The following is a 24,349-nucleotide window of genomic DNA, read 5'->3' on the forward strand; positions in this document are numbered from 1 at the left end:
CTTTTTTATTAATAAATTAAAAAAATTATTATATAAATAACCGAAAATTAAAGTTTATGTGAGTTTTTTTTCATTCTAGTACTCATCCATTTGTTATCCGCTCCACCCGTTTCATCCGCGGATGATGGACGGACGGATATGGATGATGGGTGAAGCGGATGACGGATGGATGTGGATGGAGCAATTAGGATAATGGATGGATGCGGGTGAAGCTCCACCCGATCCAAATCCAATCCATTGCCATACATCTCTATGCACAAGGGTGCACCTTAGACTAATTGCATAACTTAATCCTTGTGAATTATATAAAAACCTACACTATGTGTCATTGGGCCTTTAACCTTGTTTTATGTGCCCAAAAATATATCAATTAGTGTATTATTATTTTTTAATCGGGTAAGGTTTTGGTGATCATTTGATCTTTTTATGATTCAAAATAAGCTTAAAATTGGCCAAAATATAACGTAAATGCTCCGTTTTGTATGTCGAGATCGTAATTACTCGAGCATTTTCATCACAAAAATCGAGAAATTTTTTTATTAATAAAAATAAATGCTTAAAATGAATCAATCATATCATGACACGTGTCATGATTTAATCTTTATGACTAACGATAGGGGTGAAAGTAATTCGGATTAAAACCGAAAACCAAACCAAACCAAATTAGTAATTCAGTTTGAATCAATTTTTTTTTTTAATTCGGATTGGAAAAATTAAAAAAATATGGATTACATATTGGATTCTGTTTTGGGTTTAAAAAAACAGATAACCAAATTACAAACCGAATTTCGACCTAATACTTTAAGCCTATTTTCTTTTTCAAATTATCCAACCACTTTCCCCTTTCATATATAAACGTACAAAAAACCTAATTTTGAATTCTCCTTTCTCAATATATTACTCTCTCACAAAGAATGTAGTTAATAAGAAATGATTGTAGGAATTTTCTGGGTGAAGTTTGAATTTCGGGTTTGAATGTTGCAAAAGAAGGGAACAAACTTGTTTGTCCGGCTTGTCCTTAGCTAATATGTCATTGTCATTGTTGGTATATAAAATCATACACTTTGTGTCATTAAGCCTAGCTCTTACGTAACTAAACGCCCAACACTTATTTTATATCGGTGTCTTCAGTGACTTAGTGAGCAAGGGCTAAGTATAGGGGTGCTAATCGAGTTCAGCAGCTCGCGAGAAACTCGAGATCGACTCAGTCAAAACTCAACTCGAGTTGGCTCGACTCGTACTCGACTCGACTCGAAACCTTAACGCCACGAGTCGAGCAAGCTATAACTCGATTCGATAAGCTCTTGAGCAGCTCGATAATATTTTATTGTTAAAATATTATATAACAATTTATAAGAAAAGTAAAAAAAAAAACAAACAAACAAGTAAAACAAATAATACTGAAGCGGGGCATAAAGAAAAATAAAATATATAGCAATAATTATATAACAAAAAATAAAACACTCCTTCGTAATTAGCAATACTAGAGTACTAGAAATCCAAGGTTTTTGTAAATCAGATGCCTCAACTCATTTTTACCAAATCAAATTATGCCTCATTTTTCCCAAATCAAATTATGCCTCATTTTTCCCAAACCAAATAATGCCATGTGTGCGCCCATTAATGAAATCAAGTTATGGCATTGAAAGTTTGTTGACTAACGGCATTGAACGTGTGGTATAGTCCGTGAAGTCCAGCTATGCAAGCCTATTCATACGTGGATGCTTAGTCAAGGGTAGTAATCCAACTCAACAGGGCAATTTGACAATAATATCCTCAACTTAATAGGCTGAAATACCATAAATGACCTTAGATTGACAAAGTTTGTCAATCATGAAGATTAACATGGAATTCCCCTTGTAAAACAATGCAAGGACCTTTTAGAGAGGATGCCTAGTGTCGAGCTTAACCATGAACAAGAGGAAGGAAGCAACAGGGCAACAGATTTTTTGGCTAAGCATTGTAGAACGAATGCTAGCATTGATTGTAATCTAATTATTTTGGACAACTATCCAGACTTTTTAGCTACTGTAATTATGGAGGATAGACCTCCCTAATTGCTTTGTATTGCTGAACTCTATTTATCTAACCTTTTTTTTTTTTTGAAAGAACTCTATTTATCTAACCTAATTATTCCCGGCTTGCAAAAAAAAAAAAAATGTTAATTAGGGATAGAGTGCGTCGTGGTAACATAATAAAATAAAAATGATCATGAAATATGTTGTTAAATAGATATCAATATAGAGAATCATAATATAAATTCTTTAATTGATTCTTAATTATATACTCCCCTGATCCTGAAAGTTCGACTTACTTTGCATTTACACGGCCTCCAATAAACAACTTTGACCATTAATAACTTCGGCTATGTATAAATAAAATTTTTATAAAGTTGATAATTGAAACTTTCTCTTAAGGGGAATCTAATAAGATCAAACTTGTTAATCTATTTTGATTGTATAAATCATGAATTGTGGTCAAAATTATTTTATTTTGACCACTTGAATAGTAAGTGAGTCGAATTTCGAGAACGGAGGTAGTACATAGTATTTAAAGTTAGTGTATTGACATATATGTCAATTACACTAGGGCAAAGAAAGTAATTAAGAAAAGCGAGTTGGAGAGATATATATACTTGTGCCTTGTTCACTTCACCTTATTTTTGCTGAATTGAAATTATTTTTATTAAACTGATATTATTTTTACTAAGCTAAATTATTTTTGCTAAACTTAAATTATTTTTACTGAACTGAAATTAATTTGAATGAACTAAATTTTTTTTTTAACTGAAATTATTTTTACAAATTTTCTATTATATTTCTTCTTTAAATTTACTGATTTATATTGAATTGAAATTATTTTTAATGAACTAAAATTATTTTTCATGAACTGAACTTGATTTAACTAATTAAAATTAATTTTACTGAATTGAAATTATTTTTACTTAATATTTTTTTAAAAGTGAAGTGAACAAATACTTTTTGATATATTTAAATAAAGATAATAATGCTATAACATTTATTTCGAATACCATGAATTGAAAAGCAATTACAAAGAAAATTCTTATCGTATAACATCATCATATAATAGGAACAATTGGTAAGAATTATAATACAAAATAAAGGAGTCTAGCAACTCTAGCTACTTTGATTCTTTGAATAATAGAATAATAGTTGTTAAAAAAATATTTTGAATAATACTTTGAAAATTTTTGATAGGACGACGCCTTAAGACGTTTAGACGTGCACACCCTGTTACATCATGGAGGTTACCTATTTTCAAGTCAAAAGGATTAAAATTTTGAGAAGTTAGTAAATTATACTAATATGCATAGTAGTTGGTACAAAGTTAGTAGAGTCTAGAATCATTACTCAAACGTGCATATTAGGTAAAGGAATAACAGCTACCAACCAAAAGTTGAATGTCTTTAGAATTATGTGAAAGTCGTGTTTCAATTGGTTTATACAATGATGTTGTAATTAATTTATAGTATTAGTTGGATAAACATCATTATAGCCAACTAATAAATAATCATGTTCAAATCCTTGTTTTCGCTGTCATTTTAAGACCACTTTTCCTATATAATGTTACATGCAGCCCCATTGAAGATAAACATATAGTACACTTTTTTATAGCTTCTCTTCTAGACTTGTACCATTTGCATCATCTAAGTCGAGAACAATAGCAAGAGAGATGGCGTTCGCTGCGGTGTTTCTTGTGATCCTGATGGCCACACCAGCGGCCTTTGCCACGGACTACCCCGTTACATGGAGCTTAGGCACTGACTACTCGTCATGGACCACCAAATCGCTAAATGCTGGTGATACGCTTAGTAAGTGTTCTCTCCCTTTTGGTTTATTATTAGAAATCTACAAGATTTCCTACACAATTACTCATGAGATACACATAGAATTAATTGAGCCTTGAAATAGTGAAATATATATAATAGTTATGACATGTGATTATGCAATTCTCTCACAACTTTTTATATGTGCATATGGATACATGTTAGACAAACCGTTCTATTTAATTGGTTCAATCAAAATAACTACACAACTAAAGGGGTAAAGATGATTATCAACAGCTCAATATTGTCATCTGTATTAGTTAAACCTAATCTTATTAAAGCTATACAATTATTTGTGAAGCATGACAAAAGGCAATGGTTCAAAGTACACCCTCCATTGGGTAATTATCGCTACATAGGGTATGTATACAGTATTAGTAAAATTATAAGGTGGAGACTTAAAGAGGATATACTTTCTTCGGTTTTCATTAAATGCATCACTCTAAATTTTACACTATTTTTTATACATTACTTTTGACTTAATTTTTCAACTAACATATAATATGTTTTTTTTTTTTTTTTTTTTTTTTTTTTGACAAGAGCTATAATATGTTGTTGGATTAGTTAAAATGTCTACTTTTATAATTTAAATATATTATAATATTTACTAATATCTGATAAAAAATATTGATGGATAAATTTATGTATCAGTAAATAATGTATAAATTCAAGTGGTGCATTTAAAAAATAAAAAGTACTTCAAATGGATTGGTGATGGTAAGAGAGTGATGTAATAAAATATTTGTAAAAAAAAGCGGGTTAGTTAAATAGAAAATTAATAAAATAATATGGAATAATGAGCCTTTACCAAATTAGAAAGTGTTGCAAATGTTATAAATCTGAATTTTAAAGTGAGGAAATCATTGTGATTATTATGAAATAGAGTATATGTTTAATTGCTTCAAAAAAAAAAAAAAAGTGTTAATTTAATACAACTAGCTCATTTTTTTTTTTAATTAAGCGGATGTATGTTTAATAGAACTAATTGACATTTGACAAGATAAAGATAAGGGATGACGTGTCATTTTTCATTAGTCTAATATGTAGCTTATTAATTAATATTATCACCCCACTGGTCATTGAATCTATTATATCTAGTTGACTTTAAAGTAGTTGTCCTTTTTTATGTCGTAAGTTCTAAGTTATATTTATCATGTCGTCCTAATCTTATTGTTACTGAAAATGAAAGATAATCATACTTTTTTGTTTGTATCAAACATTAATAATGGAAGATAATGGTGGTCCAACAAAAAATAAAACTAGTGTTTCAGTACTCCATACTAATATAAAGTGAGAGAGGATTTTGGGTGATAAATTTTACTTTTTCAAAATACCTTTTTCATCTTTTATTTTCTTTCTAAAATTTAAAAATAAAAAATAAAATAAAAAACCTACTATCTTTTGAAAATAATAAAAAAAAATTCTTTCAAAAAACAAAATAACAAAATTAAAAAACTACCACCTTTTGTCAAAAATTTAAAGTTACCTATACTTTATCTCAAAAAAAAAACCTTTTTGTAAAAAATAGGGAAGTTATATCTTAATATTTCATCAATTTTCAAACCCAAATAAGGTGAATAATATTTTAGGGGAAAAAAATTTAAATAAATCGAGTCATCTAGATTCTTATATTGCACACGCAACGTGTGTGTCTCCTAGCCTGTTTTAATAAAGTGAAAATTAGATAATACACCCGGGTGCACCATGCTCATGGTGCACCCGGGTAAACAAAAAAAGGCGGAAAGAACATATAGTGTTTGATAAAAAACATACCTATGTTTGACAAAGAACATACCTTTAATATGTTTTTTGAGTGTGATCAGTGTGTTCTTTGAGTAAAATTATATGTTCTTTATATTATAACTTATGTTATTTAACATATGTTGATAAACATATATTTTTTTTGGGTTTAATAATACAAAGTATGTTCTTTGAATTTGGCGTGTATGTTCTTTAAGGTCGTAGTGACTCCCAAATTCTATTTTTTATTATCATATGTCATATTTAAATTACTTTTATTATCGTATATTCTTTGAGTTTGATTAGTGTGTTATTTAGGTATTAACTATATGTACTTTACAATATAAATTATGTTCTTTTAACATATGGTATTTTGAAATTTGATATTGAAATCTTAAATTATTTTTAATTGAAAATAATGTTAGAGTAAAAAAAAAACTAAATTATTATGGGAAGTTGAATTTTTTTTGGAGAGATAGAAAACTATTTTTTGGGGAACTGATATCTTTGGTAAGGATTTTTTAAGAGGTGATCAACATTGGCATGACTCGCATCCCGACCCGATCCGGCCCGAAATAGGGTGGGTTTGGGCAAACCTAAAAATACATTTTTAGTTAAAACTCGAACCGGGTTCGAAAAAAGCCCGAAAACCCGCTACTTTTCTACGGGTTTGGGCACAAGAAATTATGATATGGCCCGGCCCTACTCGATTTTTTATCACCTCTAAATTTTTCCCGTTAATAATGTTTAATTTTTCAGAAAATTTTATCAAGTTTTTATCTCGTTCTTTTTATTATATCTTTATGTTCTTTGGTAATGCATGTTTTTGTCAAATACAAACATGTTCTTTGTCAAATACATATATGTTCTTTATGAAACACAGGATGTTCTTTCCGCCTTTTTTTTATTTATCCGGGTGTACGATGAGCACTGTACACCCGTGTGTATAAACCACGGATTATAATAAAGTGAGCAATACTCCTTCAATAATCATATCTATAATTAATGTTTGAGAATACGGATCTAATCTTTCCATGTATTTCCGTCTACAATAATAAAAATAAAAACAGATGGATAATTATGGGGTCGTATATAAAGCTACAAAGTATTATTTTACAATATTATTACAGTATACCCTTGAATTAATGACGACAGATTAGGCCAATGTAACAACTAACCTAGACCAAATGATTATTCATTAGCATCACCTTTTTGTCATTAAAAAGGATTAGACGAGAATTTTGATGAAACATCGGCATGATCATTGAAACTAATAGCTTTGCATATTTACTTAAAACATTCATGCATAAGTTACGTACTCATATAGTCATATAAACAACGTAAACAATTGCTTAATCGAATTTGTTGTGATTATACCAGCCTTTACCTACGATGGCACACACAATGTGGAGGAAGTAAGCAAAAGTGCCTACGACAGTTGTTCTTCTAGCAATGCCCTTGAAAGACACACCGGTGGAAAAACCACCATTACTTTAAAGGAGGGTCCAGCATACTTTATTTGTGGCACCGCTGGACATTGCTCTGGAGGCATGAAGCTACAAGTAACCGCCAAAGCGTCCGGAGGATCAACTACCCCATCATCAACACCTACGCCCTCTGGATCAACTACTCCATCTTCGTCTACCCCAGCTGGTAGCAATGGTGCCGCGGGGCTTTCAAGTGTGGCTCCTTTGATTATTGGTTTGCCACTTGCTTTGGTTGCTTTCTTTGGCTAGAGAAGAGGCAGTGCAGATGGCATATCATTGGCCAGTTTAATGATTATGTGTTTTAATAAATACTTACTAGCTGTTTTTATTCAGTTTTAAGGAGTTTGTTGTGAATTTGAAGAGATGTATATTGTATTTAACATTTTAACTAGTGTTTGTCAATTTCATCTGAGTTTGTAATTCTTTCCATTGTTATCACATGGCTGCTTTTAAGTAGGTAGTTTATATAATCTTATATGATACATTGGGCAATGAGTTATGATTTTTCACAAGTATAACTTACAGATTAACAGTATCCTTCTTGATAAAAACCGATGCAGAATTAGAGATTCAGAATCCTTCTTGATAATAACGACCTCAAATGCTGGTGAGTTCGCAATTGTTCTCACCGTGAGCTTAACTCTGTTTATGAGATATATGACACTGCGACATTCAAATCAATAACATAATTATTCTAGTAGTTGAATTAAGGCCTTCACACCAACTAACTACGTATGCTAAATATTGTTTGATTGACAAAATCATAAGAACTTTGTACATGGAAATTTATCATCTAGTGGAGTATGCTGCAAACACAAGCCCTCCTAACTAAAACATCTATTGATAATCAACCTGGCGATAATTGACAGAATTACAACTCCATGTTAAATGAAACTATTTGCGTCTAACTGAACAATCACTATGCTTTACCAAAGCTGATAGCCTGATACAAAGGCTTACCTGAATAGCCAACACCTGATTAGCAAAATTTAACTCAAAATACCTTGATAAATTGATAAGCTTTGGAGCAAGCCAACAGAGAGCAATTTTTCAAAGCACGACAGAAACTACGGAAGCCAAGATATGAAAATGGATGAATCATAACAGCATACAACTTCTAATCTATCACCAAAAGCGTGCATATCACCCACATCCTAACAGTTAATACCTACACAGAAAGTTCCCTAATTTGCAATGGCATTTTTATGTAAAGAACTAAAGATATTAGCGATTGAGGTTAAACCGGTACATTAAAGCTGTCACTACAGAAGGGAACTAACCATCAGTTCCCATAAAGGGACATTCTAAAGGTCCATATTTACACAGAAAGTTCCCTAATTTTGCAATGGGATTTTTATGTAAAGAACTAAAGATTTTAGCGACTTAGATTGTCACTACAGAAGGGAACTAACCAAGTAACCATCAGTACCCATAAAGGGAAACTCTAGTCAATAGCTGAAGAAGCCTGCTAAACTAGCAAAAGGCATGCATATTTGAAAATGAAATTTTACAATTCAATTTCAAATAGTAATTATAGCAAAGTTGTTTCTACTAGCGATTTATTCAATCCCATGGGAGGATTTGGGAGTGGAAAAGGAGATGGAACTAGTGGAAGAATATCCTCTGTGGAGGGTGGTGTTTCCTTGTTATCTTTTTGCTTTGAAAGGCCAGCCTTTTCTCTCAACATTTCAAGCTTTTCTTTGATTTTCCGACGCATTTCTTTCTTTGTAATGCGTGCTTCAGCAATTTCAGGTGATTATGATAGTCCAATCCCACTTGCTGACAAAGTGGTCAAACAAATCATCGCATCTCTTCGACTAAAACAGAGTTGCTTGGATGTTTCCAGTTCTGATTTCCCCTTACACCTTACCTTCAACAAGCAGTAAACCACCATCAACAAGAATGGTGTAAAGTTTAACATACAGAACAAGAATATTAGCCTGTTTTGACCTACCCCTGAAATTCCAAGTCACATTATTGTAACATTCTGCTGATCAGTTGGATATACCGTACATTGTAAAGTACGTAAAAGCAAGATTTTAACAGCTATCAACAAAAAAAAGCAATCAAAACTGTTTTCTGACAAATCACTATACATCAACCTTTCTAGATGTTGCCCCAAATATTGATATTTAGGAAACAAACTAACAAAGTACAGATGGTGGTACCATTTGAGGGAGGGGATTCTATATTACACTGTAAAAGTTATACTTACCTCTTTTTTTTTTTTTTTTTTTTTTTTTAAGATGAATCTTTGACGCTATTCACATGCTACTCTCTTTATTTTAGGTGAATTATACTTAAGAAAAGCATAATCATGTGAGGTCTTGTTAAAAAAAATCTCTCTGTACATTTCAAAATATAGGATATTTATAAATTTACTAATTGATAAAATGATAATCAAAGTTATTAATGGTTGAAGTCATGCATTGACAAGTGTGAAAATAGATGTGTTTATCCAAAAACAATTAAAAACCTAGTATAGAAAAGTTAATCCATTTATCTATGAAATGTTTAGATATGCAACTGCCCCTCCCCCCCCCCCCCCCCCCCCCCCCCACAAAAAAAAAAAAAAAAAAAAAAAAAAAGAAAGAAAAGTTAATCTAATACTTCCGTTAACTTTTAGTTGCAACTTTGAATATGTTTAGATATACAACTGCCCCCCCCCCCCCAGTTAATCAATTTATCTATGTAGCTACTTCGATCTCATGGTGGCTTTTTTAAGGGCATGCAAGATGTGCATTTCATCCAGAAAAAGCCTCACTTTGGATTAGAGATTAAGGCTTTTTATGGCCAAGATCATCATACATCATGGCAATGCAATGAAACCAGTACTAACAAAGCAAAAGAAGAAGGCACGTCGAAAGTCTTGTTTGGAATCTATCAACGAAAGCACATTTGATACCCCCACAAAGTGTTTTTCAGAAGGCCAAAAAGTCTCAAACATCAAAATAATGCCAGCAAGTAAATACCCCAAAAATTCCATGGCAAAAATAAAGCAAAAGCAGGGGAGAAAAAAAAAACGACTGCATAGCAGCGAGCAAGTGGCAGTGGTAGTTGCAGCAAGTGGTGATGACAACAACATTAACAAGCAATAATTTGATGTTGCACTTTCAGTTAACACTTCATTGCCAAATTACAAGAACATCTTAATCAATACCAAAGTATCATAACCAAGACACCAATTTTAGGTTATTACTAACATAGTAACATCTCAAAATTTTTTAGAAGAAGAGCACCCCTATAATTCATCAAATTATGACCTCCCATGCTAAATGAAGATTTAGATGCAACAGATGATATAGGGATGGCCAAACATCTCTAGCAACACGACATAATGTAGGATGCCTTTTCAAAAATGGAGAATATCAATGTCTTTCCCCATTAATACTTTTGTTCGAGGTAGAGCCAAGTAAGCTTCAAGATCACCAGTTAGACTCCTTATTGAATAATCATCATCATCATCATCATCATCATTAGTAGCACCACACTTCTAAAATAATAATAATAAAGGGGGGGAAAACACATACTTAAATAAATTTATACTTCCTCCATTTGTTTTTATTGCACCAATTGGTATGGGGCACGAGATTGAAGGAAATTTGTAAAGAATGACATATGTGCCCATTTAATAACACGTAAGAGAGCGAAAAGGTGGGATAATAATTGTTATTATAACATGTGACCAATGGTAATTGGGGCATTTTGTGTGTCAACACAAGAAGTAAAGAGTGAATAAATCATAACAAATAAGGAAATGATGCAATAAATATGCAACTTCCCAAAAGGGAAAATGGTGCAATTAAAAAAAAATCGAGGAAATATCAAATACGACAAGCAAAATCATTAATTGACTAATTAACACAAATATTTACCTTATATGCAGCTAACAATGCAAGAAACCAACCTTGTTGTCACCACCATCATCAAATTCATTAAAGGTGTACTCCCTTAGCTAGAAGTGGATGGTTGAGCATAATATAATAGAAAGAATACATATAAGTAAGCGCATCCTTTACCTTTTTTCTCTTTACGTCAATGACCTCTCCAAAGTATAACAAGTTGTACAATACCTCACATGTTGAATCTTCTTATAACAAGGGTTAAGAACAGCAGCAATCGAAAGAATTAAATATTATCTCACCTAATAATTCTCAAACTTCTCCAACATCATTGATGCCAAAGGTGCAAGCTTAGGATGTTTATGGACTTCATAGATATAATACTAAATACGAAGCACATTCTTAAAGTACAAGTTAGCAATTGGATATTGAAAAATGTTATAAAATAGCAAGAGAAAGTCTCATACATTAATCATCCGTGAGTTTATAATCAACCCCCAACCAAACCCCAAAAATCTATTGATATATGTTCTTGCAGGCTTAGCTTGTATAGCTTTTTAAAACATCAAATAGGTGGCATTCTAGTATTCCACCAAGTAACAACATCAAGATACGCTTTACCTTTAAATGCACATTTAACGTCAGAATAAGCTTGCTCAAATTGAGTAAGCCTAGAATCAATATCAATATATTTGACCACTTCACGCAACTTATAAACAATTCCATCAACAAACTCTAAACCTTTTCTGACAATTAGATTCAAGACAAGAGCACAGCAACGAACATGGAAAATTTACCTCCACAAGAAAGAGGAGAAAAATTCATGACATATTTCCTAAGCAAACCAGCCATCACATCCATCAAACGGGCATCAAAAAGAAAACTTTATTATGAAGGTTCCATTCTTTAATCAAATTAAAAAAAAAAAATTCATCTCTAAATCAGAATGGTGAGGTTGACAATATATGAAATTTAGAATTTGAAACTTTTTTATTCCAATGACCATCCATATAATGAGTAGTTAAAGTAAGGTAGTCATGATTTGTACAGAAGCAATCCACAAATCACAAGTAAAACTAACCTTGCTACTAGTTTTACCCAAGTTATCACACAACATAGCTTTCAATGTGTCAAACTAAACAAAACAATACTTATGAATAGTGCTCCTACAAATATGTTCTACATTCTTATTCAAGTAAGAAATTGCTAACCTGAAGTATTGATGGTTAACTATTCCTAAAGGATATGCATGACAAACAACAGCTTTAGCCCACTTACTCAACTAAATTTTTTTATCAAAAGATGTAGATTCGATTAAAAGGATAATCTATTTCCATTTTAGGTGTTTGAGGACATACTTTAACATGATATTTACATGTTGAAGTACCCATAACAGATTCTGATTTGATATCTGCTCCATAGTAATTACACGTAGAAAAGCTATAGTAGGTTTTTTATTTACCATTAAATCTATCAGAGAGAGTAAAATGTTTCCAAAATTCCAACCTTCGTCCATGATAACCACCCTTAGATATACGAGCACTACCTCCAACAACTTGTAGACTTGGTGAAGAAAAAGTAGCGCATTGGTTCTCTACTGTTTGATTTTGAGACTCCGTCGTCTAAAAATATAAGTCTTTAGCATCACCAAATTTATATTGACAATGTAAGCTAATATTTATCTTGTTGATGTTGTAGCATTTTTTTTTTTAGATTGAGCCTAAATTTAGGTCTATACGTTAACTTACATAGTTACATGAACCCTATTATGAAACTCTGGATATGAGTGAATGCGAGTCACATGATCCTTATGAGTCTAATAACTATGAGTTATTTGTCAATAGCTTGAGGTTGCCTTGTTCTTTCCACCTTAGCTTTGTATGAAGTATGTTTTAAAATAGATAAGTATGGATGGTGTTGAATATGATTATGCCTCGAGTGATTACAACAAAGCCTAGCTATTACCCTACTTCTATGTTTAAACTACAATTTCATTAATATATTGTTTTCATCTTTCAGAAAATCCGAATAACATGACTTATTTTGGAATACCACTTTTTTTCTGTTATATTTGAAGTTCATATTGACCTAAATAATGTGACTTATTTTGGAAGAATTTGTGATTTGGTTGCTAGTTTTCTATCTTTTCTCTTTATAATTGTTTTGTAGAAATGAATGGTCAATATGAATTTAATGGTACAAGAGACTCACATTTTGAGTCTCAAAATTGAACAATAAAGAACCAATGTGCTACTGTTACACCCCCAAGTCTACGAGTTGTTGGAGGTAGTGCCCGTATTTCTAAAGGTGGTTCTCGTAGACGAAGATCGCAATTCGAAAAACATTTCACTCAATCTGGAAGGTTTGATGGTAAATACCTTAAAAAATGAAACACCAACTATCGCTTATAATAAGTGTAATTGTTGTGGAGCATATATCAAAGCAGAATCTACCATGGCCTATGGGTACTACAACATGCAATTATCATGCTAAAGTATTTCCTCATGAACCTAAAATGGAAATAGATTCCACTTCTAATCAATCTATATCTTCTTTTGATAAAAAAAATCTAGTTAAGTAAGTGGACTAAAGTTGTTATATGTCATGCATATCCTTTACGAATGGTTAAGCATCAATATTTCAGGCTAGCAATTTCTTAATTGAATAAGAATGTGTAACATATTTGTAAGAACACTATTCTAGCATGACACATTCAAAGCTATGTTGTTTGATATAGGTAAAATTAGTAACAAGGTTAGGTTACTTGTGATTTATGGATTGCATGTACTAATCGTGGCTACCTTACTTTGACTGCTCATTATGTGAATGATGATTCTAATCTCAAGTCTCAAATTCTGAATTTCAGATATTATGAACCTCCCATTCTAGTTTAGAGTTGGAAAAGTTTATATTTAATTTGATTAAAGAATGGAACCTTTTAAATAAAGTTCTCTCTATGATTGTAGATAATGCTTGTTCAATGGATGTGATGGCTGGTTTGCTTTAAATAGATATCATGAAATTTTCTCCTTGTGCTTGTGGAGGCAAATTTTTCCATGTCATTCGTTGTTACGCTCATGTCTTGAATCCAATTGTCTAGAAAATATTTAGAATTTGCTGATGAAAGTGTTTATAAATTGCGTAAAGTGGTCAAATATGTTATTAGCTCTAATTCTAGGCTTACTCTGACGTTAAATGTGCATTTAAAGGTAAATTATGTCTTGACGTTGTTACTCGGCACCTATTTGATGCTTTAAAAAGCTTTACAAGCTAAGCCTGCAATCAATACATATATTAGTAGATTATGAGAGATTGATTATAAGACCATCTCCAATGGTGAGACTCAAGTTTTAGTATTGAAATACAAAATGAGTTGTTTTTTTACCTCCAATGGTGATACCATACCTACTTCTCAATTTAGCAACTCATGTTTAGTCTAATTTCCCAATGGTAAGACTTTATTAAAATATACAAATGTCACTTTCAATTTATGGCCCAACAAATTCATTTTTTTTTTAAATATCAAATATTATTAGATTAAAAAACAAAAAAAAAGGAAAAACTTAAGTAAATTAAAAAATATATTAGAATATTGACAAGGGTCCATACTTTTTGTCAAATGAGACTCAAAGTTGAGTATCTAAACTTAGCAACTTTCTTTTGGAGTTGATACGTTTAGATACCAACTTATTTTTATACATTGCAAAAAATACTCTCTCTCCTAAAAATACTCACTTGAGTCTCACCGTTGGAGAGGGTCTAAACTCACTAATGATGAGTTGGAGACTATTATGCAACTTTCTCTAGCCATTTTAGAACATTACCACTCTATTTTCTGGTTCCAATATTCTACTACTAACTTGTATTTTGAGAATGAACTTCTTATTGAGTACTATATCAATAAAGCCCATAAACATCTTAAACTTGCACCTCTGGCATGGAGAAGTTTAAGAATTATTTGGAAAGCTACTCTTTAATTCTTTCAATTGTTGCGGTTCTTGGCCCTCATTATAAGATTTAACGTTTAAGACAATTGTACAACTTGCTATACGTTGGAGAAGTCGTTGAAACAAAGGTAAAAAAAGGTAAAGGATACTATAACTAATATGTATTCTTCCTATTATGCTCAACCTCTCAATTCTAGCTCAAGGGAGTAAACCCTTTAATGAACTTGATAATGGTGATGACGACGAAGTTCGGTTTCTTGCATTATTATTTACATAACATTTATGTTCATTAGTTTATCCATGATTATGCAAGTCTTATCTTTTACAAATATATCTAAAACCAGGATTTTTTTTTTTCTTTCCTTTTTACCATTATTTAAGAAGTGTGGTGCTACTAATTATGATGAAAAGCTTAACGATTCATAAAAAAAAACTTAGATATTCTCTGGTTTTAGAAAAGTCAAGTTGAGTTGTATTTTACATTATGTCATGTTCCTAGAAATGTTTTGGCCAATCCTATAACATTTGCTGCATTTGAATCTTCATTTAGCATGCGAAATATAGGAGTATGTTGAGATATTAGTAACCAACCAATATTGGTGTCTTGGTTATGATATTGATATTAATGAAGATATTCTTGTAATTGGTAATGAAGTGTTACCTTGAAAGTGCAACATCAAATTAGTATAGCTTGTTGATGTTATCGCCGCCACTACTTGTTGCAACTACTATTGTCACTTGATTGCTGCTTATGTTCTTGTAGCCATGATGCTTTTGAATCTGCTGCTTTTACTTTATTTGTGTCATGGAACTTTAGGGTATTTACTTGTTAGCATTAATTTGATGTTTGAGACTTTGTAGCCTTTTGAAAAATACTTTGTGAGGTATCAAATGTGCTTTCGTTTATAGATTCACTTTGAATTTGGAGCTAATCTTGTCACATTCCTTTGTTTTTTTTAAAAAGATTTATAGAATGGCGAGCAAGACGGTGTTAAGTGGATAATAAATCCAGAAAGAACTCACACAAGAATAGAGGAGGCTTATAAAAAGTTGCTCTTCTTATTGTGCGACTTATGTGGACAATTATTATTATCCACCAGAGGTTGAAAAAAAAGAGTTAAATTCCCCAACCCCACCCCCCCCCCCCCTCCCCTTGTTGTTCAACATCATGGACTAGTCGTTCCCCCAAATTCAAAGTGAAGCTATTTCTTTGTTTCCTTGTTCTTTTGTTTTTGTTTTTCAAGAATGCCAGGTGGAAGGCATTAATGAGGATTAAATAGGTGAAGCTACGGGGCCAGATTTTCACGTCATCCTTAAAAAGCAATTTTTCAAATGAAAATTCAAAATATGTTAATTTCACAATTTGAGCGGTTTTTTTTTATTTTTTTGGTTCAAAAGTGGATTATGACTTGTTCGACTGTAAATTTGGATTTGGATTACCGCAAACTTTTTGGGTGGAAATATTGAAGTGGCGCATTTTTTAGCTTAGTTGTACATTTGCAGGACACCCAACCCCCACCCCTTTATCCCCACTACTTAAACATGAATTTTTTATTCTTCCACTTTTCAGTATTTACAATAAAATATTCCCACTTCTTAAAATAATACAAGAAATTGAAGCTCTTAAAACTCTGCAAACTAACAAGTCTAGCTTTTAAAAAAACAGAGGGAGTATCTCTTCAAAAGTTTTACTTCCCTCATTTTTATTTAGCTGCATCACTTTTGTAATTATGGAGTTCTAAGTAAATTTTAGAATAGAGAAGGATAGAGAGCAAAAAAAAAAGGAACCATATGATAGGAGAGATAGAGAGGATTTATTGACTAAAAGGGAAAGTGGTGCATTTAAATTGGAACTTTCATACTTAGAAAGTGATACATCTAATAAAAAACAAACGGAGGAAGTATTTATTCTCATAAATTGAGATGTGTTACTTAATGAAATTACTTTATAATTTATTTTAAAAACATTAGAAAAAATTTGGTCAACAAAAAAATTGTTAAAATTCGTTAATGGACCTAGGGTTGTTCATAATGTCAACAATATATAACAAAGGCATGAATTTAATTAGGAACATATCTTAGTCCACTTAAGATAGTTGACGGTAAAGTAATTGTCCAACTACACGCTAGAAATCCATCAAATAATTGCTTGCTTTGCTTAGTAAGCTGGCATATGCTTGAGTTGATGTCATCTTCCATAAAAGCATTAATTTGTCTAATCTTTTTTACTAGAAATTGGAGATAGAATAATTAAAGATGTACTCTTACCATGAGAATTAAAATTACGGATCGTAAACGGTTTGGTCATAACAACTTATGAATTGTAAATGTTTCGGTCATAACGGGTTACGAGTTATAAATAGTTTAGACGTAACGGGTTAAGAGGTTAACGGTTCGGTCATAATGAATTTTAAACAGTTTGGTTATAACGGATTACATGTTATATTGTTATAAACAGTTTGGTCACAACTCACAACGGGTTAAGGGTTGCAAACGGTTCAGGTTCAATTTCGAGTTTGAAAATTTGGGTCAGTTTTCGGTTTTTAAAAAATGGGTTCTTAGTGGTTTGGTTCCTTTTCAAAACCGTTTGGATTTTGGAACAGTCGAGTTCAGCAGTTGAGGTCTGTCTTTTTACAGTTCTACTAACCATCTTTGCTCAACCTATTCGCATAAAAATCTACCTTACCCTCTTGAAAATCTCTCCCATTTTTCCATACATATTTATTCTATCTTTTCATACACATCCTCTCCTTCCATCCACTACAATTAGGTCATGTTCTGTTCACCTTATTTCCACTTATTTCAAGGTAATAAGCGTTAATAAGTTGTGATTAGGAGTGCTAATTGAGTTGAGCAGCTCGCGAGCAACTCGTACTCGACTCGGTCAACGCTCGGTCAAAACTCGACTCGAGTTAGCTCGACTCGAATTCGACTCGACTCTAGATATTAACGAGCACGAGTTGAGCAAGCTCTAACTCGACTCGATAATATAATATTAATATAGAATTTGCAAACAAAGTTACTATCTTTAAACAAATTTGACACTTATTAAGTCTTAATTTATATCATAAAAAAAGAAAGAGTAAATGTTTAATAATATCTATATATAACAAGGAAAACAATATAAATTGAACAAAAAATAAATAAAGGCATATAATAATAGAAGGACCAAAATTTTAACGAGCAGATCGTGAGCTACTCGACTCGACTCGAAACTTTAACGAGCACGAGTCGACATGTTTTATTTGCTCGAAACTTTAGCGAGCACGAGTTGAGCACATGTAAAAAGTTTTCAAGTTGAGTCGAGCACCCCTCAGCTCGTCATCGACTCGCTCGAAAAGAACCCCTAGTTGTGATAAAGGTTAATCAAGGGTACTAAGTTTAATTTATAACTAAAATAAGTTCAGATAAGGTCTGATAAAATCAGATAAGTAAAAATTCTAAACCAGGTGAATGAGGTGAATAGAACACACCCTTAATCAGCCATGAGAAAGGCAATTCCAAATTCTAAACCACATCTCCAATACTAAATTGGCATTTAAACCATTCGAGATGTCAGCTTGTCCAACCGCATTTCGACAACAATTCAACATCTAATCCACAACCCCAATGGCCAATTCACTTAAAAGATTAACATAAACAAATATCATCCAGAAATCCAAACATTTAATCCCAACAAGTAGATTATAAAGTATAAATTTAAATTTCTTTTCACAGTAAAAATTTAGTTTCAGTATATAAACTATATACAATCAACTCCAAAAACCCTTGTTTCCTTAAGCTTAATGACTTCATTATCCTAATTAACAGCCTCTTTACTCTTACCAATACGACTAAATATAATTTTGCACCCAAATGAAATTACAAATTTACAATTCATAAAAACTACCCAGATGCTTGTTTTGAACCTCAATCAAATTTACTTTTCAGTTAAAGCAACTTCTATTAATCTTCCAGATTTTAAAGAACAGTTGTAAATTTATAATACAAAGTTAACCCACAAAATTCAATTAATTAAGAAATAAATCAATAAATAAATATACCTGTAATGGGCGGACAATTCTAGGTTTAAGTTCGTAATCTGAAGGCTTTGAACCGGAAATATGTGTTGGTGTAATTGCTGCAATCCTCGAAGTGCAGAAAATCAAAGCCATGTTCAGGAACTGCAGTAGCAGGCAACAAATAACTCCGTAAGATGTTAACGTCGCACTCAAAATCTTATGAATTGTTTGATTGTGATGTTTTAAATTTGAGAATTAAGCCATTTTTGGTTGAAGGGATTTGGAGGGAAAAGAAAGGAAAGAAAATTGTTTTAATCTTATTTCCATCTTATAAAAACTAGTTGTCCCATCGCGTGCAACGTTTAAAATGGTAAATATCGGGTATTGTTAATCGTATTATTTACTTTTAATGTAAATTTAGTATTTTAGTATGAATTGTTATTTTTTTTCCTCTAGTAGTGTGACAATCTAATAATAATGAGTACTTTTAAAAAGCCAATAAAAATAGTTACATGTACTTAATAAAATTCAATAAAGGTTTTAAATATGTGAATGATTTTAAAGTAAGTGTAAATGTTTCGCTAGTTGTACTTTTTTTGGTTCTAAAGTTGAAAGATTCGAGTCCGTTTTTTTAAAGACAATACAGGTTAATTTTTATAATTATATTTTGTGAATTTAGAATGAATTGTTATGTTTTTCTGCCTAGTAGCGTGACAATCTAACAATAATGAGTACTTTAAGAAAGCCAATAAAAATAGTTACATGTAGTTTAAAAAATTCAATAAAGGTTTTAAATATCTGAGTGATTTTAAGTAAGTGTAAATGTTTTGTTAGTTGTACTTTTTTTTTGTTCTAAAGTTGAAGGTTCTGAGTCCGTTTTTATTAAGACAATACAGGTTTAAAATATCCGAGTGATTTTCCGGTGTGTTATTTTTTTGGTACACTGATTTTTTACTAATTAGATTGTACATAGTATATTTTCAGCTTTTTAGCTATTTTAAGAAAGTTCTTATTCTTATTTTTGTGTAGTACGTTTGCAGTGTTATTACAAACAGAATATGAATAAACAGGCATTACGATTTTCAATGGCACGAATTCACTGTAGCAAATTGCAGTTGAAGCTAAGAGACACGAAATTGACATAATGGTTTCAAATTGCAATTTATTTGTCCTCATAAGCGGTTTTCTCTGTGAAACTTTTTATTTTCTAAAAGCGGTTTTAAAGGAAAAAAAAACTTTTTGTTCCTCTGAATTTTCATCTGCTGCTTAAAATGGCTAATTTTAATGGTGGTTCCTCGTCAAAGTTTCCTGATGTTTCAAGCGATGATAAATCACATTCATATAAGATTTATAGGCACGTTTATGCTAAGTTTGTAGTAACTTTTTAGGTCATTTTGTTGCTTTTTAGGACGCAAATGCAGAAGTTGTTTGTTTTGCTCTCTATTATGCTCCGTTTGTGTTTTTCTTAATGTTTCAGGTGATTTTATAGTCATTTGGACGCTTTCGAAGTGTTTGGAGTTGATTCGGATGATATTTAGATGGAAGCCGATGAATCGAGTTTATTAATAGAAAATACCATGTTCGTGAATGTTGATTTTTAGATTTACATGCATGAGGAAAGAATATAGCACTCACAAGGGTCTCTATGCATCTTTCGGAAATGAATTTGAGTTAGAAACGAAGTTAAACGATATTTTACAAAGTGGCAAAACAGACCTTTGGTCACTCTTTTGATCATAACTTGAGTTCTACAGATTTGATTGAGGTGATTCAAATTGCATTGAAGACTAGACTTGAAGAGCTTTCCAATGACAGTTACACGCCCTAAGAAACCTTCTAGAACAGAAGTTATGGCCATTTTAATTCGTGCTATGTACTCTGCGACCAAACCCCGCGACCACGCGAACTTTCCAGCGCTACTGCCAGGCCGCGGGGCTGACCTGCGCCCGCAGGTTTTGGCGAGTGAACAGCAGCCACGAGGCTTTGTCGCTGTCACGTCTTCACTCGTCCCTCTTGCATCGATCATCTTCGTGCCACGTCTTCGTCTATGGTCCAATAATAATGTAACTTATGTATTTATTATTTTCTTATTTCTTTTCTATAATTATTTTTAGATTAGTTTTAAGATAATATAAATACTCAAGGGATATTATTTTTCCCTTATGCCCTTTATATCTTTTATTATTTTACGTTCTTTTTAGTTTTCTCTGAAACTCTAGTTTCTCATGGCATCTCCATGGATTCTTCCATGGATGATTCTTGGGTTTATTATTTCAATTCATTGAGGTATTTTATTTATATTTCTTGTTTTTAATTATGTTTTATTTCTTAGATCTAGTTTTAATTATTTATTTCATGCTAGAGTAGTTTATTTCTAGGGTTTGGGAATCCATGTTTATACAATGAATCTTGATTGATGTTTTTAATATTTTGATTATTAATTTCTCTATTTGATAGTGTTTTATTGTTAATCTTGCAACCTGATCAATTGTTTGATTAATTCATGTTAATAAGAGTTTGAATCGAAAGATCTTACTTTTAGAGGCTTCCCTACAATTAGCAATTCTGATTATGTTAGCGACTGTACTGCATATGTTGAATTGAGAGCGTTAAGACCCGATTGTAGGCTTAGCAATTGCTCTAGGTAATTGATTGATTGAATTGTAATTGATATTTGATAGATTTAGAGCTATAAACACGGTGAACCATAACCCTAGGTCTTTTTATTAATTGTTTTATTTCTATTTTAATTTAGACTATTTTTCTATCCCAATTTCGTGACATAGTTTAGTTTCTCCATACCTTAGAAGTTAGATTGAATAACCATCTTTCTGTGGATTCGACCCTTCTTACCCTACTACATTGTTAGTTGGTTTTGTTAGGAATTTAGTTTTGACAGGTGTACGACAATTGACAAGGTAAAGTCGTATCCCCTAATCAAAAGTAATTCCTAAATCCTCTAACTAATGTAGATAGGAAGTAGGGTCGAATCCACAGAGAAACGAGTCTTTCTATTCCTAATTAAATAAAGTAATCTAAATTATAAAGTAACCAATATGTAAGTTTGGATGTGAAACTAAACTACGGAGATTAAGAAAAGGGAGAAAACAATATATAAAAGGATCTAGGGCATAGGTTCACCAATAAATAATACTCCAGGGTAAAACATAGTAATCAATCATTGACATTGCATAAATAACATGATTAACAGGATCTCGGAATTTATTAATCAACATAGATCTAACAGGCTCTCGCAATTTACTAGATCTAAGTTCTTATTGAAAATAGCCTTTAATATCAAATTAACATCTGCTCGATTCATCAATTTAATAAAGCTATACTTTTACAAGCCGCAATTGTAAAACGTTAAAACAACTCAATAAGAAATTATCACGCAATATCAATAATCAATAATAGTCAATCATCAATGCATCAATTAACCAGATTGTAAAGGGCCTTCGCTACGTATTACAATCACACAATTAATTTACTGGTATTAAATCTCATCTCTTGAATCTCGACTCAATGTTGTCAAACTCATGCATAAAAGATAGGCCTAATCTAGTCACAGAGCATTAAATCCATCAATAGGAAATTAATCTAGCATTGACAATCAACAACAATAAATTACTGTAGGGAATAATTTCAAGCCTTTAAAATCCCACTAGCTTGAACCCCACTGTGATCATACACTAAAGTACGGTGGCGTCCAAAAGGGAAGAAGATAGAGCAAAAGAGTCGCCAACAAGTTTTTAAGGAACTTGTAAACCGTTCACGAGGTGAAGGTTACACCCCTTAACGATCCAAGAGATCGCCAACTCCATAAGGTCATGAACCAAATAAGGGTCCGGGGATGAAGGTACAAATCCAACCTAAAAGAGATTGAACCTGCCCTAATAATAGGCCTCTACTTTATTCTGATCGTATTCATGTGCGCTTTCTGACTAACATACAATCAATAGAATTAACCCTAAACCTGTTTAATCTATGTTGGTTGAATTTAATGCACAAATAAATCTATTATTGGTGATCACTCGAATTTAAATCAAATTAGCCCTAACAAGATTATTAATTATCTTATTAAGCGTGATTGCAAATACCAATTCCCTTTAACCTGCAATAAAAGGTGATCAAGCAATAACAATATAAAATATAATATGTGTCAAGCAACATAATAAATAATCATGATAATTAATAATAATAATCATAAATATTAGGGAGAATATAGGAAGCATCATACTTTTAATCATGCTTAATATTAAAGATACCCTAAACATGATACTAGGAATATCATAATAAACATGATGTCTACATCATAAAATCAGTAAATCAATAAAGTACTTACTTAGATGCCTCGTACCTCTTTCTAATAACAAAATACACACATAACTTCAAGGAAAATAATAAACAAAGCAATTAAATTAAATAATTTAAAGAGTGATTTGGGACCAAACCCTCAGAAATTAAAAACCTTTCACGTCTAGGGCGAAGGCAACTTCGAATATGGCTAGGTGTTTCTAGATCTTGCGAATGCGGAATTTTGTGTTAAAAAGCAAAAATAGAAAAGAATACTAAAGAATCAATGTTATTGATGATTGATGAACGAAAGATGATGAATGAAGAGAATTGATGAGAATTGATTAAAGAGAATTGGTGAATGACAGATGTAGTTGATCAATGATGAAGATAGTTGATAATTGGTGAATGAAAACGGAATTTTTGATACAATATTTATAGAGAAAATCAGCCAAAAAAGATAATTTATCAAAACAGAGTCTGAAGACCACAGAACCACCTTGGCGCCAGCCCTGGCTCATTGGCGCCAGGACCAGTGGCTAGCGCCAGGCGCCAATGGCTGGCGTCTGGCGCCAATCCTGGTTCCAGGCGCCAAGGCCTAGGGTTGGACGCCAAACCGGCTTTTAACGCGTTTTCGAAATTCTGATAAAATTCCCGTACTGGAAGATAAAATAATATAATTTCAGTCGAAAATGCTATTTGATCTAATTAAAACTCTAAAGAATCCTAATTAAATTAAGAATGATGAGAACCTTCTAGAATGTTCTAGAAGACCAAAACCATTCCTAATTACATTAGGAATGATAAATCATATTAGGCCCTCCCCTAGATCATTGGGCCGTACTTAAAACTCAAACCGGGCCCAGTTTAGTAAATTGGCCATAACTTCCTCAATATTCATCGGAATTGGGCTTATAATATATCGTTGGAAAGGTCTTTGCAAGCCCCATCCAACTACACCACTATTGGACCCATATCATGGACCAACCAAACTGGATTGACTGATTTCTTAAAATAAAGTTTTCAAAAACAGAGAGAAGAGAAAAGAAAAGAAAAGAAAATAAAACTTTCCGCAACACCAAACCTTTCCACACTTTCGTTTCATTCGATTATGATTCGACGTGAAAGACACTCATCACTGGGTTTGGTTTTGGGGAGACACAAATGGGTGTCTACAATTACCCCTTCA

General features: G+C 32.1%; 1 protein-coding gene and 1 long non-coding RNA gene across 3 annotated transcripts; one reads left to right on the plus strand and one right to left on the minus strand.

Moving 5' to 3' along the window:
• The first annotated feature begins 3,547 nt into the window (after positions 1–3,547).
• Positions 3,548–7,558, plus strand: LOC110710965 (uclacyanin-2-like). The gene is made up of 2 exons (XM_021889305.1): positions 3,548–3,832; positions 6,968–7,558. The coding sequence occupies exons 1-2, from the start codon at positions 3,694–3,696 to the stop codon at positions 7,321–7,323; spliced, it is 495 nt and encodes a 164-aa protein (XP_021744997.1). The 5' UTR covers positions 3,548–3,693; the 3' UTR covers positions 7,324–7,558.
• A 747-nt stretch (positions 7,559–8,305) lies between these two features.
• LOC110710967 lies at positions 8,306–20,081 on the minus strand. 2 transcript variants are annotated; one of them, XR_002509242.1, is made up of 2 exons: positions 18,907–20,081; positions 8,306–8,944 (listed from the first exon to the last, which is right to left on the minus strand). It is a non-coding gene; the product is annotated as an uncharacterized LOC110710967 (long non-coding RNA). The 2 variants fall into 2 exon arrangements; XR_002509241.1 differs by lacking the exon at positions 18,907–20,081 and adding an exon at positions 15,525–15,996.
• Between the last annotated feature and the right edge of the window lie 4,268 nt (positions 20,082–24,349).

The sequence above is a fragment of the Chenopodium quinoa genome, unplaced genomic scaffold, assembly GCF_001683475.1.
Source record: "Chenopodium quinoa cultivar QQ74 unplaced genomic scaffold, ASM168347v1, whole genome shotgun sequence".
NCBI classification, from domain to species: domain Eukaryota; kingdom Viridiplantae; phylum Streptophyta; class Magnoliopsida; order Caryophyllales; family Amaranthaceae; genus Chenopodium; species Chenopodium quinoa.